This window comes from Aedes albopictus, chromosome 2 (assembly GCF_035046485.1).
Source record: "Aedes albopictus strain Foshan chromosome 2, AalbF5, whole genome shotgun sequence".
In the NCBI taxonomy this organism is placed as follows: Eukaryota; Metazoa; Arthropoda; class Insecta; order Diptera; family Culicidae; genus Aedes; species Aedes albopictus.
The window spans coordinates 194,527,817-194,548,831 of NC_085137.1; the positions used below are offsets into that span (position 1 = coordinate 194,527,817).

General features: G+C 43.6%; 1 protein-coding gene across 2 annotated transcripts; it reads left to right on the forward strand.

Moving 5' to 3' along the window:
• The first annotated feature begins 37 nt into the window (after positions 1 to 37).
• Positions 38 to 13,612, forward strand: LOC109409628 (PRKCA-binding protein). Of its 2 annotated transcripts, XM_062848175.1 has the most exons (6): positions 38 to 196; positions 10,959 to 11,108; positions 11,237 to 11,416; positions 11,681 to 11,792; positions 11,954 to 12,315; positions 12,603 to 13,612. In XM_062848175.1, exons 1-6 carry the CDS (start codon positions 150 to 152, stop codon positions 13,534 to 13,536), a joined length of 1,785 nt encoding a protein of 594 aa, XP_062704159.1. In that variant the 5' UTR covers positions 38 to 149; the 3' UTR covers positions 13,537 to 13,612. The 2 variants fall into 2 exon arrangements, with proteins under 2 accessions (XP_062704159.1, XP_062704160.1); XM_062848176.1 differs by lacking the exons at positions 10,959 to 11,108; positions 11,237 to 11,416.
• Positions 13,613 to 21,015: the final 7,403 nt, after the last annotated feature.

Below are 21,015 nucleotides of genomic sequence, written 5' to 3' on the forward strand. Positions count from 1 at the left end.
TGGCTGCGTACGTAATTGTTTTTACTCATGAATGTCAGATTGCTTCGCGAATCACGCAAAACCGATCGATTTTTGTTCCGCGAGAGTGCCGATCCTTGAATTATTCTGAAGAAATTTTTAAATTAAATCGTGTAAAGTGAATTTCCGACATGCTGCAGGAATACGAAGATGACTATTACCTCGAGGAGGATAAAATGTGAGTACGGTCCATTGGAATCCATCACCGGTGAGGGTGAACTTTGCACGCAACTTTTCCGGCAACAGATGTTTCGGTTTCTATCTGTTTTGGGTTTTGTTTGTTGATTTTTCGTTAATTTTTCAATATTGTTTTCTATTCTAATAATCATTTTAACAACTATTCATTTCAATTTTATCGGTAACTACAAAATAATGAGCTGTTGAGGATGAAAAGTAAAGAATTTTTATCGTTATAAAAAACTCAGAACCAATCGGGGGAGCTAGGGTTATAATGGGCATACCAAGATGCTATCCACCCATATTAAAGGGTGTTTACGCTATGCTAGAAAACTTCGAACATCTCTCTGGGATACACCTTGAATCTGGAAAGGTTTCAAAATCTTAATGAAATAGTTTTAGGACTCTCCGATGATTCACAGCATTCTTCTGAAGAGGTTTCAGGATCTTCAAAATTTTCCCTGGGAAAAAAACTTCTGGAGACATTCCCGGGGAACTTCTGGAGACATTCCCGGGGAACTTCTGGAGGAATTCCCGGGGAACTTCTGGAGGGATTCCCGGGGAACTTCTGGAGGAATTCCCGAAAAAGTCAATTCCCGGGGATCTTCTGTAGAAATTCCCGGGCAACTTCTAGAGGAATGCCAGGGGAACTTCTGGCGGAGTTCCCGGGGAACTTCAGGAGGAATTCTCGTGGAACTTCTGGAGTAATTCCCGGGAAACTTATGGGGAATTCCCGGAGCACTTCTAGGAGGAATTCCGTGGAACTTCTGGAGGAATTCTTTGGGAACTCCTAGAGGAATTCACGAGGAACTTCTGGAGGCATTCCCGAGGAATTTCTTGAGCGATTCCCGGGGAACTTCTGAAGGAATTCTCGGGGAACTTCTGAAGGGATTCCCCGGGAACTTCTGAAGGGATTCCCCGGGAACTTCTGAAGGGATTCCCCGGGAACTTCTGAAGGAATTCTCGGGGAAGTTTTGAAGGAATTCCTGGGGAACTTCTGTAGGAGTTTCCGGGGAACTTCTGGAGGAATTCTCGGGAAACTCGTGTAAGAATTCCCGAGGAACTTCTGGAGGAATTCCCGGGGAACTTCTAGGAGGAAATTCTGAAGAAATTCCCGGGGAACTTCTGGAGGAATTCTTTGGAAACTCCTAGAGGAATTCACGAGGAACTTCTGGAGGCATTCCCGAGGAATTTCTTGAGCGATTCCCGGGGAACTTCTGAAGGAATTCTCGGGGAACTTCTGAAGGTAACGGGCTTGGTGGTCTTGTGGCTACCGCTTCTGATTTATATGCAGAAGGTCCTGGGTTCAATCCCTGGCCCGTCCCTTTCCTCCTACTTTGTATCTTTCTATATACTTTCTCTCTGCTCTCTACATATACAACTCATGTATATAAACATGTTCATAGCCGTCGCTAGAACAGGAACGGGTTGAAAAAGCCGTTTCCCTTCCTTCCAAACTTTCACAGCACAGTGTCACAATCCTATTAGAAAACGCCTACAAGTTATGCAATCAAGCGAACTGTGCCGCACATCTTCAAAATAATAAAACACACAATTCTATCACCTTCCTCTGGTATCCACACACCAATGTGTGAACCTTCTGCCAACCAATTCCCACCAACACTCCAACATCCGCATGAATTTGTGCTGGCGCAGAGGTATATTCGGCCAGATGTGGATACAAACGATTGCAATCATCACTTCCTTACCCCTTCCCCACATTGACCTGCAACCTGACGTGGCAGGCGCCATTGTCGCCTAAAAATAGAAGATCACCAACGCTCACACACTGAAGATGCCTGCTAGTCCCCGGCAGTTATCTCATTGGTCCTTGTGTGAGTGTAGCTGGTCTGGCGATACTGGAGTAGCATCCATGGGCGGTCAATCAAGCTCAAGCTCAAGCTCAATTCTCGGGGAACTTCTGAAGGGATTCCCCGGGAACTTCTGAAGGGATTCCCCGGGAACTTCTGAAGGGATTCCCCGGGAACTTCTGAAGGAATTCTCGGGGAAGTTTTGAAGGAATTCCTGGGGAACTTCTGTAGGAGTTTCCGGGGAACTTCTGGAGGAATTCCCGGGAAACTCGTGTAAGAATTCCCGAGGAACTTCTGGAGGAATACCCGGGGAACTTCTAGGAGGAAATTCTGAAGAAATTCCCGGGGAACTTCTGGAGGAATTCCCGGGAAACTTCTGGTGTAATTCCCAGGAAACTTCTAGAAGAATTCCTGGGGAACTTTAGGAGAAATTTCCGAGATACTTCTAAAGGAATTCTCGGGGCACTTCGGGAAGAATTCACGGGAACTTCTGGATGAATTTCCGAAGAACTTCTAGAAAAAAAATCCCGGGGAACTTCTAGAAGAATTCCCGGAGAACTTTTGGCGTAATTCCCAGCAAAACTCCTAGTACAATTCCGGTGAACTTTCCGGGATACTTTTAGAGGAATTCTCAGGGATCTTTGTGAGTGATTCCCGGAGAATTCATGTAGGAATTCTCGGGGCACTTCGGGAGGAATTCCAGAGGAAATACTGGAAGCATTCCCGGAGAACTTCTGTAGGAATTCCTGGTCAACTTCTAGAGGAATTCCAGGGGAACTTCTGGACGAATTTCCGGGGAACTTCTGGAGGAATTCCAGGAGAACTTCTGGGAAAATTCCTTAGAAACTTCGAGAGGAATTCCCGAGTTACTCCTGGCGGTATTCCCGGGTAACTCTCGGAGGATTTCCCGAGGAATTTCTAGCGGAATTCCCGGGAAACTTCTGGAAGACTTCCTGGGGAACTTCGGAAGGAATTCCCGGGGAAATTCTGGAAGAATTCCAGGGGAAATTACGGAAGAATTCCAAGGAAACTTCTTGAGAACTTCCAGAGGAACTTCTGGAGGAATTCCCGGGGCACTTCTGGATGAATTCTTGGGGAATTTCGGGATGATTTCCCGAGAACTTTTAGAGAAATTCCCGAGGCACCTTTGGAAGAATTCATGAGGAACTTTTGGAAGAATTCTCAGGGTATTTCTGGAGAAATGCCTTAGGAACTTCGGGAGGAATTCTCGGGGCACTTCCGGAGGAATTCTCGAGGAACTTTTGGAGGAATTCCTGGGGAACTTCTGGAGGAATTCTTGGAGAACTTCTGTAGAAATTCCCGGGGAACTTCGGGAGGAATTCTCGAGGAACTTTTGGAACAATTCTTGGGGAACTTCTGGAGAAATTCCTTAGAAACATCGGGAGGAATTCCCGGGGAACTTCTGGGTTAGTTCCTAGGGAACTTCTGGAGGAATTCCAGGGAACTTCTGGAAGAATTCCCGTTGAATTTCTGGAGGAGTTCCTGGGGAACTTCTCAAGGAATTCCCGGGAAACTTCTGGAGGAATTCCCGGGGAACCTTTGGAGGAATTCCCGGGGAACTTCTGAAGGAACTTGTGGAAGATTTCCCATTGAATTTCAGGAGGAATTCACGGGAAACTTATGGAGGAATTCCCGGGGAACTTCCGACGCAATTCCCTGAGAACTTCTGGAGGAATTTCCGGGGAACTTCTAAAGGAGTTCCCGAGGAACTTTATGAGGAATTCCTGGGGAACTTCTGGCGCAATTCCCAGAGAATTTCTGGAGGAATTCCTGGGCTACTTCTGGAGAAATTTGCGGAGCTCTTCTGGAGGCATTCCCGGGGAACTTCTGGAAGAATTCCAGGGAAACTTCTTGAGAACTTCCAGAGGAACTTGTGAAGGAATTCTCGGGGAACTTCTGGAGGTATTCTTGGGGAACTTTGGGATGATTTCCCGAGGAACTTTTGAAAGAATTCCCGAGGAACTTTTGGAAGAATTGCTGAGGAACTTTTGGAAGAATTCTTGAGGAACTTCTGGAGAAATGCCTTAGGAACTTCAGGAAGAATTCCCGGGGCACTTGTGGAGGAATTCCCGAGGAACTTTTGGAGGAATTCCCGGGGCACTTCTGGAGGAATTCCCGGGGAACTTTTGGAAGAATTCCTGAGGAATTTTTGGAAGAATTCTTGAGGAACTTCTGGAGAAATGCCATAGGAACTTCAGGAGGAATTCCCGGGGCACTTCCGGAGGAATTTCCGAGGAACTTTTGGAGGAATTCCCGGGGCACTTCTGGAGAAATTCCCGGGGAACTTCTGGAGGAATTCTCGAGGAACTTTTGGAAAAATTCTTGGGGAACTTCTTGAGAAATTCCTTAGAAACTTCGGGAGGAATTTTCGGGGAACTTTTGGAAGAATTCACGTTGAATTTCTGGAGGAATTCCTGGGGAACTTCTGGAGGAATTCCCGGGGAACCTCTGGAGGAATGCCCGAGGAACTTCTGAAGGAACTTGTGGAAGAATTCCCGTTGATTTTCAGGAGGAATTCACGGGAAACCTACGGAGGAATTCCCGGGGAACTTCTTAAGGAATTTCCGAAGAACTGTTTGAAGAATTCCAGGGGAACTTCTGGAGAAGTTCCCGGGGAACTTCTGGAGGAATTCCCGGGGAACTTCTGGAGGAATTCTCGTTGAATTTCTGGAGGAATTCCTGGGGAACTTCTGGAGGAATTCCCGGGGAACTTCTGGAGGAATTCCCGGAAAACTTCTGAAGAAGTTCCCGAGGAACTTTTTGAGCAATTCCCGGGGAACTGCTGGAGAAATTCCCAAACAACTTCTGGCGCAATTCCCTGAGAGTTTCTGGAGGAATTCTCGGGGAACTGCAGGCGCAATTTCCGGGGAACTTGAGAAGGAATTCCCGGGGAACTTCTGGAGAAATTCCCGGGAAAGTTCTGGTGCATTTCCCGGGGAACTTCTGCAAGAATTCCCGCAGAACTTCTGGAGGAAATCCCGTGGCGCTTTTGGAAGAACTCCCGGGGAACTTCTGGAGGAATTCCATGAGAACTTCTGGAGGAATTCCCGGGGAACTTAAGGTGAATATATAACGAAGCCACACCTCGAATTTTCAAGAGCACAAATCTGAGGAATCAAAAGACGGATTGCGTTGAGAAGTTGATCGATTGGTGACCGCTGGTGGTGACCAATCGATCAACTTCTCAGCGCAAACCAACCCTCGGTTCTTCAGATTTGTGCTTATGAAAATTCGATGTGTGGCTTCGTTATATATTCGCCTTAAGGCCGGACGGGACGGTGGTTGAATCGTCCGCCATTGCTCTGTTGCTAGTAAGAAGCAAATCTCAACTTCTACTTCATATTATTGGCTAGAAATTTGATCGTTCATTTGCTCACTTGCGGTGCATAATCGACTAAAGTTTCAGCTACGTCAGTGCAGTGGAAATTGATATTTGCTTCTTCAAAATCGCGAGGCAAATTGTTAGAAAGAGAGGGAAGATAGGAAAAATTACACGTCGTCCCGTGCGGCCTTAACCCTTTCCTTCCCACGACTTTTTTTGACCAAAATAAATAGATAATTCACTATGCAACAAAAATGGTGGAACAAAACAGTCATATTTAATGCTAAATTATAGCATACAATTCAAATTGATCGAAAATAAAGTGGTGCTCTAGAGCACCACTGGGAATATGAGCGACTTTTTTCTTGTTTTTATTTTTTATTTTTTTTAATAGGAAAATCTGTCTAAAACAAATTTGTGAACTATATGTATACATTGCACAAATATTAATCTTCTCAATGCATTTCAATTTAATTATTGTTATATAAGGTTTTAGGTTGATTTTTTTTCGCAAATTTTTACGAAGAGATTATACTTTATATACTATAGTAAGCATTTTATTCTATATATTTTTCTATTACATTTTTGTAGTTCGAAGAGAAATACTGCCCACTCGCATAATATTCCCATTCTTACTGAGTTTCCCGGGTTTTCTATTCGTATGCGAGTGCTGGCACAACAGGTTATTATGGTGTTATTTAAAAAGATTTATTTAATCCAACATTTCCGAATCAGATCATAAAACAATAATATAATAATAGTTAAAGAGCACTGTAAATGAAAACAAAATAACAAATTTTTGCATCAAATCGAATTATGGTCGAATTAGTTCTCAATCTGCGTTATGGAACTGAACAAAACAGTTTCGATCTTGTAGGACACATAATGGAACATCGCATTTCGAACATCCAAAGCTTGTAAAATGATTGCGTTCATCGCAATGGAAGCAGCGTACTCGTTGGTTTAGCACAACCGGCCAATGAGCAAAATTGTCAAATCTAGCCTCCGCCGGAACAACTTTTCTTGTTACCCGATGTTTCTTTCGTGTACGCACAATTTTTGTAGTCGGTCTTCCCCTACGTTTAACTACTGCTTTCCCGTAGAGTATGAGGTAGTCAGCCACAGCAATACGAAAATCGAGTAGGCTCATGTGATTTGTATCACCTCGTTGTTCTGTATGCCTGCGATATAGCAACCAGCCGTTTACTATGGCAGCATCCAAAAAATGCATGAAAATCCTCATATAGTACTTTTTGGTTCCAATACTCGTTCGGTAGAGCGCCACCAAAAAGTCGTTGAGGTCGATCCCGCCCATGTTCTGATTGTAATCGCGTACAATCATCGGTCTATCCACGGAGATGAACTTCTTCTGTGCAGTTGACCAGCGGTTGACAATGTCCAAAGGCATGACTCCGTTGTACGTTGATATAAGATGAATCGCTTTATTGTCAATCCATGTAACGATTATGATATTATCACTCGAAATATAGGCATCATATGATCCGCGTCCTTTCGCCATCAGTTCTTTGTCTGCTATGAAGTTTGCGTTGGAAATCCTTCCTGGACGAATGGTCCCGGTGTACTGGAATCCGCGATTTTTCAGTTCCATTGCCAGACTGTAAGATGAGAACCAGTTGTCACCAAAAATTCGTACTTGTTTGTGTTCAGGTAGGGTTGCAACAAGCTTCAGAACCACATCGCCACTGATGCCCCAATCTCCACTAGGTTGTTCGCCTGACTTTCCTGTGTAGATATCGAAATCGTGAAGTATTCCAACTTTTCCTGCACGTCCCTTGACATTGATTCCGAACCGATGAGGCTTGTTCTTGTTGTACTGACGAAGAGGCGAGCGTGCCTTTGATGAGATCATTATCTCGTCGATTGATTGCTCGGGAAGCGGTTCTATACGAAGGAAATTTTGGCGAATTGCAGTTACGAATGGCCGCACTTTGAAAAGTTTGTCATATCCTGGTTCATTTCGTTGCTTCATTCGAGAATTGTCGGCGAAATGCAGCATGCGTATTATTTGTTCAAAGCGGTTCCTTATCATGACGTCTGCAATCGGTGCGTATCTGGTAGCAGTTCCCCAGTTCATCCTATAGTTGGGTGCTTTATGTATGCCCATTAGAAGCAGCATACCCAAGAACTGTTCGATTTCATTTTAACTAACTTCAATCGATTCGCCAAGCTTCTCTACCGAATACATATTTGTTTGTTTGGTTATATTTTCAATAATTTCGTCGTCGAACAATGACCTGAAATATTGGTATGGAGTCCATGTTTTTGCCGGAGGAACAGAGAGTGTCAGACCACATTGTGGAACTTCTCGCATTTGTACATCGTTTGCAAGTGGTTGCCATCGAGGTTTGTGGCGTTTTTGCTTTGCAGCTGTAGCCCGTGTTGTCATCCGGCTCTTTGTTTTCTTGGCAGTTGATTTATTAATCTTTTTCGCTTTGGGTTTTGAAGAAACGGAAGGAGTAGAATCGGGTAGAATGATTTCGTCCTGATGTTCAGTGTCAGATCTCCCATAAAACCGAGAAGGATCGATCGGCTTCACGGAATAGTTTTCTCGTTCTTCGTCTTCTGAGCCGCTGAGAAAATCCACTTCAGACTCATCCCCTTCTATGCAAATCGCAAGGACATTTTCAGTGTCACTATCTGCAATTAATTAGAAGAGAAAAAATAAGCAATTAATGAAGCAAATTGATACACATTTGTAGCCTCAATTCAAAAACGCAAATATTCCTAACCTGATTCAGGCTCCGGTCCGGAGCATCCGCAAAAGCTCGGAAGTACCTCGAAACTTCATCGTTTCGGGTGTTTTCCAACACGCTAACCTGAAACTACCTATCGACTGGGTCGATTCGACCCGGATTTTCATGTTGTTAGCAGTTGTCATAATCCGGGTAACCCGAAAACCCAGATTCGTTGATTTTGGGTAAAGATCTGGGTAATCGGCACTTTGTCACTTTTCGGCTTGAGAATATGGCAACGGTCAGGAGAACGCTGAAAACTATGAATGTTTTCGCGAAAAATATGCCGATAAATGACGGAAAAACAGTGGAATTATTCCGGAGAACTGTTTTCCAGCATCAGGTAAGTGAACAGCACATGGAAATTAAGAGCTTTTTATATAAAATCTAAATTGGAAACAAAATAACAAAATCAAGGCCCTGGAGGAGCTGGGTATCGTTTACCCAGATTTTGCCACCACCATCGGTAACCCAGATTTGAGTAAAGGTGCCTTTACTCAGTTTAGAGTAACTGCAGTTTTGCTCAGTCTGGGTCGCTTTGACACCAATCTGGGTAACTGAGGGTTAGCGTGAACGACGGAACTACACGCTAACCTGAAACTACCTATCGACTGGGTCGATTCGACCCGGATTTTCATGTTGTTAGCAGTTGTCATAATCCGGGTAACCCGAAAACCCAGATTCGTTGATTTTGGGTAAAGATCTGGGTAATCGGCACTTTGTCACTTTTCGGCTTGAGAATATGGCAACGGTCAGGAGAACGCTGAAAACTATGAATGTTTTCGCGAAAAATATGCCGATAAATGACGGAAAAACAGTGGAATTATTCCGGAGAACTGTTTTCCAGCATCAGGTAAGTGAACAGCACATGGAAATTAAGAGCTTTTTATATAAAATCTAAATTGGAAACAAAATAACAAAATCAAGGCCCTGGAGGAGCTGGGTATCGTTTACCCAGATTTTGCCACCACCATCGGTAACCCAGATTTGAGTAAAGGTGCCTTTACTCAGTTTAGAGTAACTGCAGTTTTGCTCAGTCTGGGTCGCTTTGACACCAATCTGGGTAACTGAGGGTTAGCGTGTACACACTCGCATTCGTCTTCCGAAAAACCAAGGAACTGCTGCTCATTTTTCACGAAAAAATGCCTTTCGTTCTTCACGAAAAATTTCAATTAGATGGTAAACAACACTTTCGTACGTGGCGTCTGCCTGGGATGAACACAGAACAAGAATGATGACGCAATGACCGTCAAACTTTTTTGTTGTCATCTGCCCAGTGGTGCTCTGATGCACCATTAATAAAGTGAAGTTTATAACCAAAGTAAGCGTTGATTTTTTAGTTTTATTCGTGATGTGCATTGTATACACTCATATTGTTATACAAGTATTTTTGTCAAAATCTTTTAAAAGAAAAAAACATAGTTTCTAAATTGTTGAAATCAACATTGAATTATTTTCAGAAAAACATTCAATTTTTTATAAGTTTTTTACTATTTTCAAGTTACAAGATTATCCTTCGTATTTTTTTTGTTTGGATATTGTAAATAACGTAAAAACAAAGTTGTTTGAGGTGTAGTTTGTATAAGTGACATCATATCATTTGAATATATTACCTCCAAACTTGTGGTGCTCTAGAGCAACCATGGGAAGGAGAGGGTTAAGGCGCAATTTCCGCGGAACTTAAGAAGAAATTCCCGCGAAACTTCTGGAAAAATTCCCGGGTAAGTTCTGGCGCAATTCCCGGTGAATTTCTGGAGGAATTCCCGAGGAACTTCTGGAAAAACACCCGGGGATGGAATTCCCGAGGAAGTTCTGAAGGAATTCCCGAGGAGCTGTTGGGGGAATTCCCGGGGAACTTCCGGAAGAATTCCCGGGGAACTTCCAGCGGAATCTCCGAGAAACTCTGGAGGAATTCCCCGGGAACTTCGGAAGGAATTCGCCGGGAACATCTGGAAACCCAGGAATTTCCGGGAAACTTCTGGAGGAATTCCCGGGGAACTTCTGGTGGAATTCTTGTGAAACCTCTGGATGAATTCCCGTAGAACTTTTGGCGCAATTCCCAGAGAAATTCCCGGAGAACTTCTGTAGGTATTCCCGGGAAAAATTTTATAGGAAATCCCGGGGAAATTCTGGAGCAATTCCCTGGGAAATTCTGGAGCAGTTCCCTGGGAAATTCTGGAGCTGTTGCCTGTGAAATTCTGGACGAATTGCCGGGGATCTTCTGGAGGAATACCCGGGGTTCTTTTGGAGGAATTATCGGGGAACTTTTGGAGGAATTCTTGATCCACTTCTGGAGGAATGTCCGGGGCATTTCTGGAGGAACTCCCGTGAATCTTCTGGAGGAATTCCCGAGGAACTTCTAAAGGTATTCCCAGGGAAATTCTGGAGGGATTCCCGAAGAACTCTCGGGGAACTTCTGGAGAAATTCCCGGGAAACTTCTGGAGCAATTCTCGGGGAACTTCTGGATGAATTCCCGGGGAACTTCTGAAGAAATTCTCTGGGAACTCCGGGAGATAATTCTCGGGGAACTTTAGGAGGAATTTCTGAGGAGCTCTTGGGAGGAATTCCCGAGGAACCTCTGAAGAGATTCCCGGGGAAATCCGAGTTTCTAGTACCACAACCGCAAATTGAATGATATGCAGCTAAACCAATGAGTGGATGTTGTTTTTATGAGCACAGCAGCATAGATTTCATAAACCCAACGTAAAATCTTAGTATATATTCTGTAACGGACTCAACAGCTCATTATGATTGCATAATTTGTAAATCTCTAAACTAACGACATCCATTCACGCATGCTACTTTCTTTCATTGTTTTTGTTACTGATTGCTATGTCTAACTGTGCGATCCTCAGAAGCGGTTCCACTGGCAAAGGAAAAGACCGATCTGAAGAAAAAAGTTTGCTTCTTTCCGATCAAGCCCAAAGTGAGCAGCTACCGTTGCTCTTCGAGATAGATAGTACCAATTCTATAGAAAATACCAGCAATAGGACGGCCACCAAAGAGTGAGTAGGACTAAAGACTTTTCATACTTAGCTGTTACCCATTTGATCGTTGATCCAATTTTTTGAATTCATGTTCCGGTTCTTTTGCTCTGCTATTGACTGAAACGTACACGCCCGTTTCTACCTAGCGGTAGTTGTGTTGTTGAAGGGACCGACTCGACCAACAACAGCACCGGACTGGGTAGAGTCAAGGACGAAATCGCTTTTGCCACCAATGACGACCTTCCGGATCCGGTGCTGTACGCCGATGGTTGCGTTGACGATACGAAGATCATTATGCTTTGCCAGAAGCAGGAGATGGAAAGGCTGTAAGTCCGTAGACGGGATTGATCAGTAGCAAATCGTTTCTAAATTTGATCTGTCGCTAATTTTCGAGGCTTGAGTTCTTGCATTGTGTTGAGTGTGAATTCTTAGTAACTTTCTATGTGTTTCTGAAGATGTAGGTAGTTATTAGTTTTGGTTTTTCATTTTAGTTTTTCGCTTGACCGTTGTGTGCTTTTGAGATTACTAACTCCCAATACTAATTCATTTTCACCGTTGTTCGACAATAACTAACCAAATTAACCAAAAAGGGGCATGACTGTCAGTTCCGGAACGGTGGTCGTCAAAAAGGATACGACAAACTTGATCGGTATCAGCATAGGCGGAGGAGCTCCTCTTTGCCCTTGTCTTTACATAGTGCAGGTTGGTTTTACGAAAGACCTAATGTTTCAAATTATGTAGTCATATTGTGTTTCTACGATGCTAATAAGTTGATGAGTAGACCTCTATATTAGTATTGTAGCCGATTTGGCGTTAGTGCTCCAAATAATTAGATTTAATAAACGTTGATTTTTACTCAACAGGTCTTCGATGGAACTCCGGCAGCTCGCGAAGGAACACTGCAAAGCGGAGATGAGCTTCTCGGTGTCAACGGAGTTTCAGTTAAGGGAAAAACCAAAGTAGAGGTGGCCAAGATGATACAGGCTGCCACCGAAGAAGTCACCATCCACTACAACAAGCTGCACGCTGATCCGACCCAGGGCGAGACGTTGGACATTGTTCTGAAGAAAATGAAACATCGCCTGGTGGAGAGAATGTCCAGCAGCACTGCCGATACGCTCGGCTTGTCCAGAGCGATATTGTGCAATGATTCGCTAGTGAAACGGCTGCAGGAACTGGAACGGACCGAAGCTGTGTACAAAGGATTGGTGGAACATGCAAAACGGTAAATTCCTTTGTATTTCCAGCAACATATATAATATAAGGATGCCACTTATGGTTCTATAGCATTCCCTAGAATTTCACTTTCCAGACAAACATAGATTGGCAATCCTCAAGAAATCTACTCATTCTTTTTATATCTTACTTGAAGCTTTAAGGGGAAGATTTTTTGGCAAATGATTTTAACGTTATTTGGAGGAAAAGAGTTCTTTTGCTCAATTCTTAACGTCTGTCTAATCAGAACATCTTTTTTTAACAAACTATTGCACGTTAACCTACGATTCATTCCAGGATGCTGAAAGCCCATTTCGATGTGCTCCAAACGTATCAGCAATTCGGCAACATCTTCGCTGCAATCAGCGTTCGTGAACCGCAACCCCGAGCATCGGAAGCGTTCCGAATATTCGGCGAGTTGCATCGTAACATGGAAAAGGATGGCATCAAAATGATCAAAACGCTGAAACCGATCCTTGCCGACATGGGTACCTACCTTCACAAGGCCATTCCGGACACGAAACTCACCGTCAAGCGATACGCCGATGCCAAGTTCACCTACCTTTCATACTGTTTGAAGATCAAAGAAATGGACGACGAAGAGCACAGCTACGCTGCTATCCAGGAACCATTGTACCGGGTTGAAACGGGAAACTACGAGTATCGTCTAATTCTACGCTGCCGACAGGAAGCGCGAGTAAAGTTTGCAAAACTACGAAGCGACGTGCTCGAGAAGATTGAGCTTCTAGAGTGCAAACACGCTCGGGATCTGGCCTCTCAACTGCGGAAGTTCATTCAAGGCCTATCGACGCTTGCCTCCGAAACGGTCGAAAGGCTTGAATCGATTCCAAATCTGTTCCCCATTGAAGTCGATCTGAAGGCAAGCGCGTTCCAGTACAAATCTGCGCTAAAATTCCAGCCCGAAGAAGAGCTCGAAGAGGAAGTTCATCAGGCTGAGGAAGCACTGGAAACTCCGGTGCTGGCAGCGCGGAATGGCGGTGGGCAATCGACCAACAATGGAGGCACTTCGATAGATCAGTTGCTGGCTGGATTCGAAGAAGTTGATCTCAATCAAAGCTGCTCGGGAGGGATTATTACCGGGGACAATAATGACTTGCTGACGGAATTGGGTCTGGCGGATATTGATCTCTCCGTTGGAAAGGCCCCTACGGTGGGATCGAGTCTGATGGATGAGCTGCTAATACCCGATCTGGGTGGTTTCGGTAAGTAAATTATGGTTTTATGTGTTTAGGGGTGATCTCATTTATTTGTATTCTAATACATACATATGTTTATCGATGTTGTAAGTTAGTGTTATATTTCTGGAAAGAAACTCCAAGCAATAATTTCCAAAGAGTTTCATTTGTTTATTTACTCTTTTATAATCCAGATTGAGCGGCACCCATATCGGTAGCTTTGCCAGTATGTACAAAGGATTAGCATAATATGCAGGGGGTATCCATTAGGCCCCCTCCTCCTCTTCTTGGCGTAACGTCCTCACTGGGACAAAGCCTGCTTCTCAGCTTAGTGTTCAATGAGCACTTCCACAGTTTTTAACTGAGAGCTTCCTCTGCCAATGACCATTTTGCATGTGTATATCGTGTGGCTGGCACGTAGATACTCTATGCCCAAGGAAGTCAAGGAAATTTCCTTTACGAAAAAATCCTGGACCGACCGGGAATCGAGCCCGTCACCCTCAGCATGGTCATGCTGAATACCCGTGCGTTTACCGCCTCGGCTATATGGGCCCTATGGGTGTCTATTTCGCCCCGTACCTTTCCTGCCAGTCTTGAAAGACACACAGGTATCAGGTATCAGAAGGCCGGCTCCAGAGGCACGTTATCCTGCATTTGGGACATTTGTGCCATCGCCAAAATAACAGCCTATTTCATCATCTACCTGAGGGAAAAGGAAGGAAAAAGGATTTGGATGGGGATAGGGACAGGTAGGGAAATAGGAAAATACCCTGGAAGAGGGTACTAACGCACAAGCGTACCACAATGGGTTCAAACAGCGCCCTGAAAAGGGCACTGTAATAACGCATAAAGCGAAAGAGAGCCTATAGCTCTTTACCACAGCGGGTTAAGAACAACAGAATATCCTGAAGATTCAGGTTTCTGAAGTCAATTTCACTTAATAAGTGTTTACCGAATACTCGGAAACGCAGTTGCGCGAAAACTGGACAGTTACATATCAAATGATACGAAGTTCCATAATCGGATTCACAGCTATCTCAGGCAAATGAATCAGCTTGCTGAATATTCGCCATGTGATACCTGAGTCGGCAGTGGCCAGTCAATGCTTTGACCAGCATGCTGCAATTCTGCTTAGACAGATTAGTTAAATACTTCGCCACCCGTAGAGATGGCTCAGCACTATACAATTTGGTTTGACGACATGACTCCAAACTATTCCAATATTGTCTGTGTTGAGTGACAGCCCAGGTGTGAATCTGAAGCTTAATCCAACACTTCGATATCGGAATAGCTGGCTCAGGGCCAATGAAGTCATGTGATGCTCAGGAGCGAGATAAATCATCAGCCAATTCATTTCCAGCGATGGAAGAATGACCAGGTACCCATAGAAGGTGAACAGCGTTTGCTGAATTCAGCTCCTCGATTTGAGTTCGACAAGCGATAACTATCTTCGACCTGGAGTTGGCCGAAGCAAGTGCTTTAATAGCAGCCTGGCTATCTGAACAGAAGTATATTACTTTGCCCATTACGTGCTGCTGAAGTGCTGATTGCACTCCGCACATAAGAGCAAAGATTTCGGCCTGAAAAACGGTGCAGTGCCTACCAAGTGAGTAAGACTGATACAGCCTTAGCTCACGAGAATAAACACCAGCACCTGCTCGACCTTCGAGAAGGGAGCCATCAGTGTAACATACGATGCCGTCTGAAATACATCTTTCCAAATATCCAGATGTCCACTCTTCCCGGGAAGGGAATTTCGTGGAAAATGTCCTATACGGAAAATTACAAGCAATTGTAAGATCACTTGGAGCAAGAACAATTTTGTCCCAAATCACCAAAAGTGAAAACAACGAGGTGTGTGTTGATGTGCGGTTCACAGGAGTTTCCTCTAGTAGACCGAGTACCCGTAGACGGTAAGTGCAAGAAAGTGCTTCTTGTTTGAGATGAATGTGTAGTGGGGCAACGTCAAAGAGAACTTCGAGCGCTGCCGTGGGAGTTGAAGAGAACGCTCCAGACATCGCCATTAAGCACATCCTTTGGAGATGGCCTAATTTTGATTGGACCGTTCTCACTTCGCCCTTTTGCCACCACACAAGACATCCATAAGCCAATATTGGCCGAACCACAGTTGTGTAAATCCATTTGATATACTTGGGTTTTAGACCCCAAGTTGTACCAAAAGTACGCCGGCATTGCCCGAAGGCCATACAAGCTTTCTTAATTCTGAACTCAATGTGAGGTGTCCAGGAAAGCTTGGAATCAAGAATGACTCCAACGTACTTTACCTGTTCAGTCACATCGATTTCAGAATTAAAGAAACGCAAAGGTCGAACGCCATTACGGTTTCGCCTTTCCGTGAAAAGAACAATAGATGTTTTACTCGGATTAACCGAAAGGCCATATTGGCGACACCAACCCTCAACTACCTGAAGGGCGTTTTGCATCAGGTCGAAAAGGGTGCTGATGCACATACCAACTAACAATGTTAGGTAGTCGTCGGCAAAACCATAAGTAGGAAAACCGCTATTATTGAGATGCCTCAATAGCGTATCTGCTACGAGATTCCACAAAAGCGGTGATAAGACTCCCCCTTGGGGGCATCCACAAACACTCAATTTCCTAATCCCTGCTAGACGCAATGTCGAGAAGAGATATCGGTTTTTGAGCATTTGGTGAATCCAATTGGAAATCATTGGAGATATACCATGACTCCGTGCGGCTTCCAATATGGCATCGAAAGGCACGTTGTCAAAGGCACCCTCGATATCTAAGAAAACACCCAAACAAGATTGCTTTTGAGCGAATGCTTTCTCGATATCGTAAACAACCTTGTGTAAAAGAGTCACAGTGGACTTACCAGATTGGTAGGCATGTTGGTTCACATGAAGAGGCACGTTGGCCAGATGAACATCACGGATGTGATGATCCACAATGCGTTCTAAGCATTTCAGAAGAAAAGAGGTCAAACTGATAGGTCTGAAACTCTTTGCTTCTTCATACGATGCACGACCCACTTTTGGAATAAACTTTACAGTAATATCCCGCCAGGATTTGGGAATATACCCTGTAGCAAAACTGCAAACAAGTAGTTTTTTCAAAACATGTTTGAAATAATCAAATCCCTTCTGAAGCAAAATAGGATAAATCCCATCTGCCCCAGGAGATTTGAAAGGAGCAAAGCTATTAAGAGCCCACTCAATCGATTCTATAGTTACAATACTCCGAGCCGAAGCTAAAGAATCATAACTACAAGAAAAGACATCAGGATCATCCGAAGATGTAATATCCACACATCCAGGGAAGTGTGTGCTGAATAAGCATTCCAGAACTTCCTCATCAGAGGAAGTCAGATCGCCATTTGGCAGACGAAGTTCGTTCACCCGGAAATCCTTGGATTTCGCAAGGATTTTGTTTAACCGACTGACTTGGTGGGGCTGGCTCACCGACACTTCCGGTCCGCTTTAGTGCTTTATGCATCATTGTGGCCAGGTGTTGCTCTAGTTTTTCCAACTGTATTGTAAAGCATTAGCGGTGATCCTTGGCATTCTTGTGTTAATTGGGGTAGGTACTCGAAATGTTGATCGATCACCGATTATTGCTGGCAGATGCAGTGGAAAGTTTGTCTTAATACGTATCAATCGTCTCTGACAAACGAGAAAAACTGACCTCACTGATTACCTGTCTCTGAGCCAAATTTGGTATAGAGTCTTCAGTCTCCGATTAATCGCTTCATGTTTGATGGAGGTTTTTTAATCCAATGGGTAGCCGCTATCCGAATGAAGAGAGTAATGTTCCGCGTAATATATCACAAATCGAAAGAGGTACGGTACATTACGTGGAGCGGATATACTGAATTGGGTACCAGACCAAGTCCCTGCTGGGTGGCGCTAAATAGGTGAGCCATAGACAATAGAATCGTCAATGTCGTAGGGCATAGTATGTGACTATTGTCGAAACAACACTATTTTTGGTCATTGTCCAACCAAAATCATAAGGCACTTACACTAAGCGCATAACTATGTTAGGGTCAAGATTAGGATGAAATCATTGGTAAAATATAATAACACTTTTTAGTTTGTGTAGTTAGTTGAACTAGTGTTAACTTTTTATTGGAATATTTTCTGTATGTTTATTCTGGATTACAATGCATTAGCTGCCCTTTAACTGAATTATTTTATAACAGTAAACAACATTATTCCTTCTTAATAAAAGCTGTATGGACATAGAATTGCCAAACTATACATCTGATCAGATATTTTTCCGGTATTAAATTTGGGGTAGAGAGTTAAAAACTTACGGAAAATAGTTTTTCAATGTCAGACAAACATCACATGAACACAGCTACCAGTGTACCAAACCTTCTCTACTGTCTTCTCATTTTTCGGCTTCCTATCCTCAATTGAATTTATCTGACACTAGTTAGGACTGTCTGTGGGAGATCCGGGTTTATAATTCTGTGTAGGACTTGTTAAAACGGGATGCCTGATATGTACTGCGGACAAATGGGCTGGAAGTACTGAGCAATCACAATTACTGTCGTACTAATCATATTAAATGCATGCTTTTCTACTTACATCCCGAACGTCGCCAACCGGCAAAGAGGACATGACGAAAAAACGCGAAATGGCCCTAACAAAAACTAGAAAGGCGATGAAAATGGTCACCGATGCAACGATATGGAAACAAAATAGATGAGAAATTATCGACCAAATCATAATCTTTGAACATATCGCTAATGTTCTTTATCATTCTTTCTTTTTCTCGTTTCAGTAACAAAATCGAAACCTCTCTACTATCCCTTCATTTTCTGCCTCTTCCCATCCTATTCCCACATCTTCCTATATCCTCTACCCCATCTATTTAATGTATCTGACACTTGTTGGGACTGGTAACGCCAGCGCCTGCCTGTGGAAGATCCCGGTGTGCTAATTCGGTGTAGGACATGTTAACGGGGGAGGCTTAGTAGGTCCACACCTGCCTACAAGCAGATGGGCTGACAGTTGTCGGCCTGGGTGTGGACTGAGCAATTACAATTACAATTACAATTTTGTTTAACCGACTGACTTCACTCAAGCTGGAAACATTTGTACAAAGGTTTTTCCAGCCGGATCGTTCAGCAGACCGGAGAGCTTTCCTGTAGGCCTTGCGAGCCGACCTGAAAGCCTCCGAACCAGCCGAACGTCGTCTGTTCCAACTCTTTCTACATTGTTTCCTGAGTTTCGCCAGATCAGAGTTCCACCAAGGGGTTCCTCTTGTGATCTTCACAGACCGTAGAGGGCATGCTTCTTCAAAAGCTTCCATGATGAAGGTCGTTGTAGTATCAACGGCATCATCTAAATCACTTGGAGTGTCAATGGATGGTGAATATCCATGAAATTTGGCTGCAACGAAATCAGTATAAAGATCCCAGTTTGTTGACCGAGGATTCCTGAAACGCAATGTTTGCGAAGTAACATTTAAATGTTCAAAAAAGATATAGCGATGGTCAGATAAAGATTCTTCATCTGACACATGCCAATTGGTCAGCTCGTGACTAATTCTGCTAGAGCAAAGCGTTATATCTAACACTTCCTCTCTAGCAGATACCATGAAGGTTGGGCGGTTGCCTATGTTAAGTAATGCAATATCTGTACTACTTAAGTACTCCATCAAACTGGAGCCTCTCAAGTTAATGTCTGAGCTGCCCCAGATGATATGGTGAGCATTAGCATCACTGCCAACAATTAGCGGAAGGCCTTTTGAAGTGCAGTATGCGATGACTTGTTTGAAAGCATCCGTAGGGGATGGTTCATCATGTGGTAAATACACAGAACAATAGACGTATTTCCTGTTGAGGTTTCCAACAGATACATCAATTGTGATAGCACATACATCTCTGGTGGTTAGTTCAGAGATGAGTGTAGCAACTATTGCGTTGTTGACAAGCACACAGGCTCGAGGCATGACACGCGAGTTTGCCATTTCATGTTTACTGAAAGTGGCAAACACCGGGTTCACAAGGTTTCCTAGATAGAAATTTCCCTTACGAAAGCAAGGTTCTTGTACCAAGGCCACTTGGGCTGTACCATTTTGCATAAGTCTGCAAAGATTGATCGTTGCTGTTCTTTTATGCTGAAGATTGATCTGAGCTATCCTAACCGTAGCCACTACCCAAACTAGGTAAGATTAAACTCTTCGCAACAGCAGCACAACAAAGAACAGCAACAATAAAACCAAATCGGTATCGATTGGAAAACGCCAAAGGCGAGGATACACAGAATACACTGTGTAAATCGCATAATGCGAAACCATATAGGTGAAAATTTAAACTAATTAACAACATCTTCATAATCCCGCCCTTATTTAGCCTCAAGTGAGACTAAAGAAGGGCAGCTGATTGTCTCGGAGAAACACAAGGTCCACTGCACCATTGCTCCGGTTAGCGCAGTAAGGGCTACATACTGTGGAGGGCGCCCTGGTACTCCACAGGCTCCGTTAGCGGTTAGGTTTTTATTAGACCCCCCTAGCCATTCATTCCTAGGCACGGTAAGCATAAAGCCGCATCACACCATGAATTAGGGGTCACCTGTTGGTGGATTCTTACCACCGGAACAGGCGGTCCGTAGTGTTATTCTTAGCCAATTGAGACAATCGCTACCGACACTACACAGCTATCTAGGCTGATCGAGAAAAGAAGTTAATATTGATGATCAACTTCATACGGACTCGAACAGCCGTGCGTTTACCGCCTCGGCTATATGGGCCCTATGGGTGTCTATTTCGCCCCGTACCTTTCCTGCCAGTCTTGAAAGACACACGGTTTACAATTCATTTTTAACAAGTTAAAATTGTAAGCCCCTGCCCTTCGGTTCAGAAAGGGGTATGGGCGCGTTCTGCCAACTTGGTCGAGGCAGATTTCATGTGAGAACAAGTTGCATACGGACATTCAAAAGTGCCTGAACGAAAGATGCTGCTTGTGAGGATCACTTGAAGATCGGATGGAAGATCATTCTTTTTTTTAGAATATTCGCGTTCGTCTATTTGTTGCTCTTCGTGTTCGTATATTTTAAGTTTCATCTTCAACTGAGTTTCATGAACGCTGCTAGTCAGCAGGGATGATCTTCGCATCTGCATCCGTTGAACCATTCTGAATGGCCGTCGTGAAAGTATCACCAAAAGCGCTACTAACATTTCTTTTATATTTTCATGTAGGGGTGATCGGGGCAATATGGGCCACCTAAGGAAATCGTTCTGAAATGCACACAAAAACTCAATAAATAATTATTTTAATGTAATTGAACCATGCTTAGGAGTGTTTCCCTTCATATTGCGTCGATAAATTATGAAAAACACTTTTTGTTCATTGTTGGGAAATACTTTTGAAAACCATTGATTTTCATGTGTTTCCCAGATATACGGGGCAATATGAGCCACCATTTAAAACTCGTTTGTTTTTATTGGACAATGTTTCGTAACAAATAGAAATAGAACAATATGATTATTTAACAATAATTTAGTGTATTTTATTGAAGTTC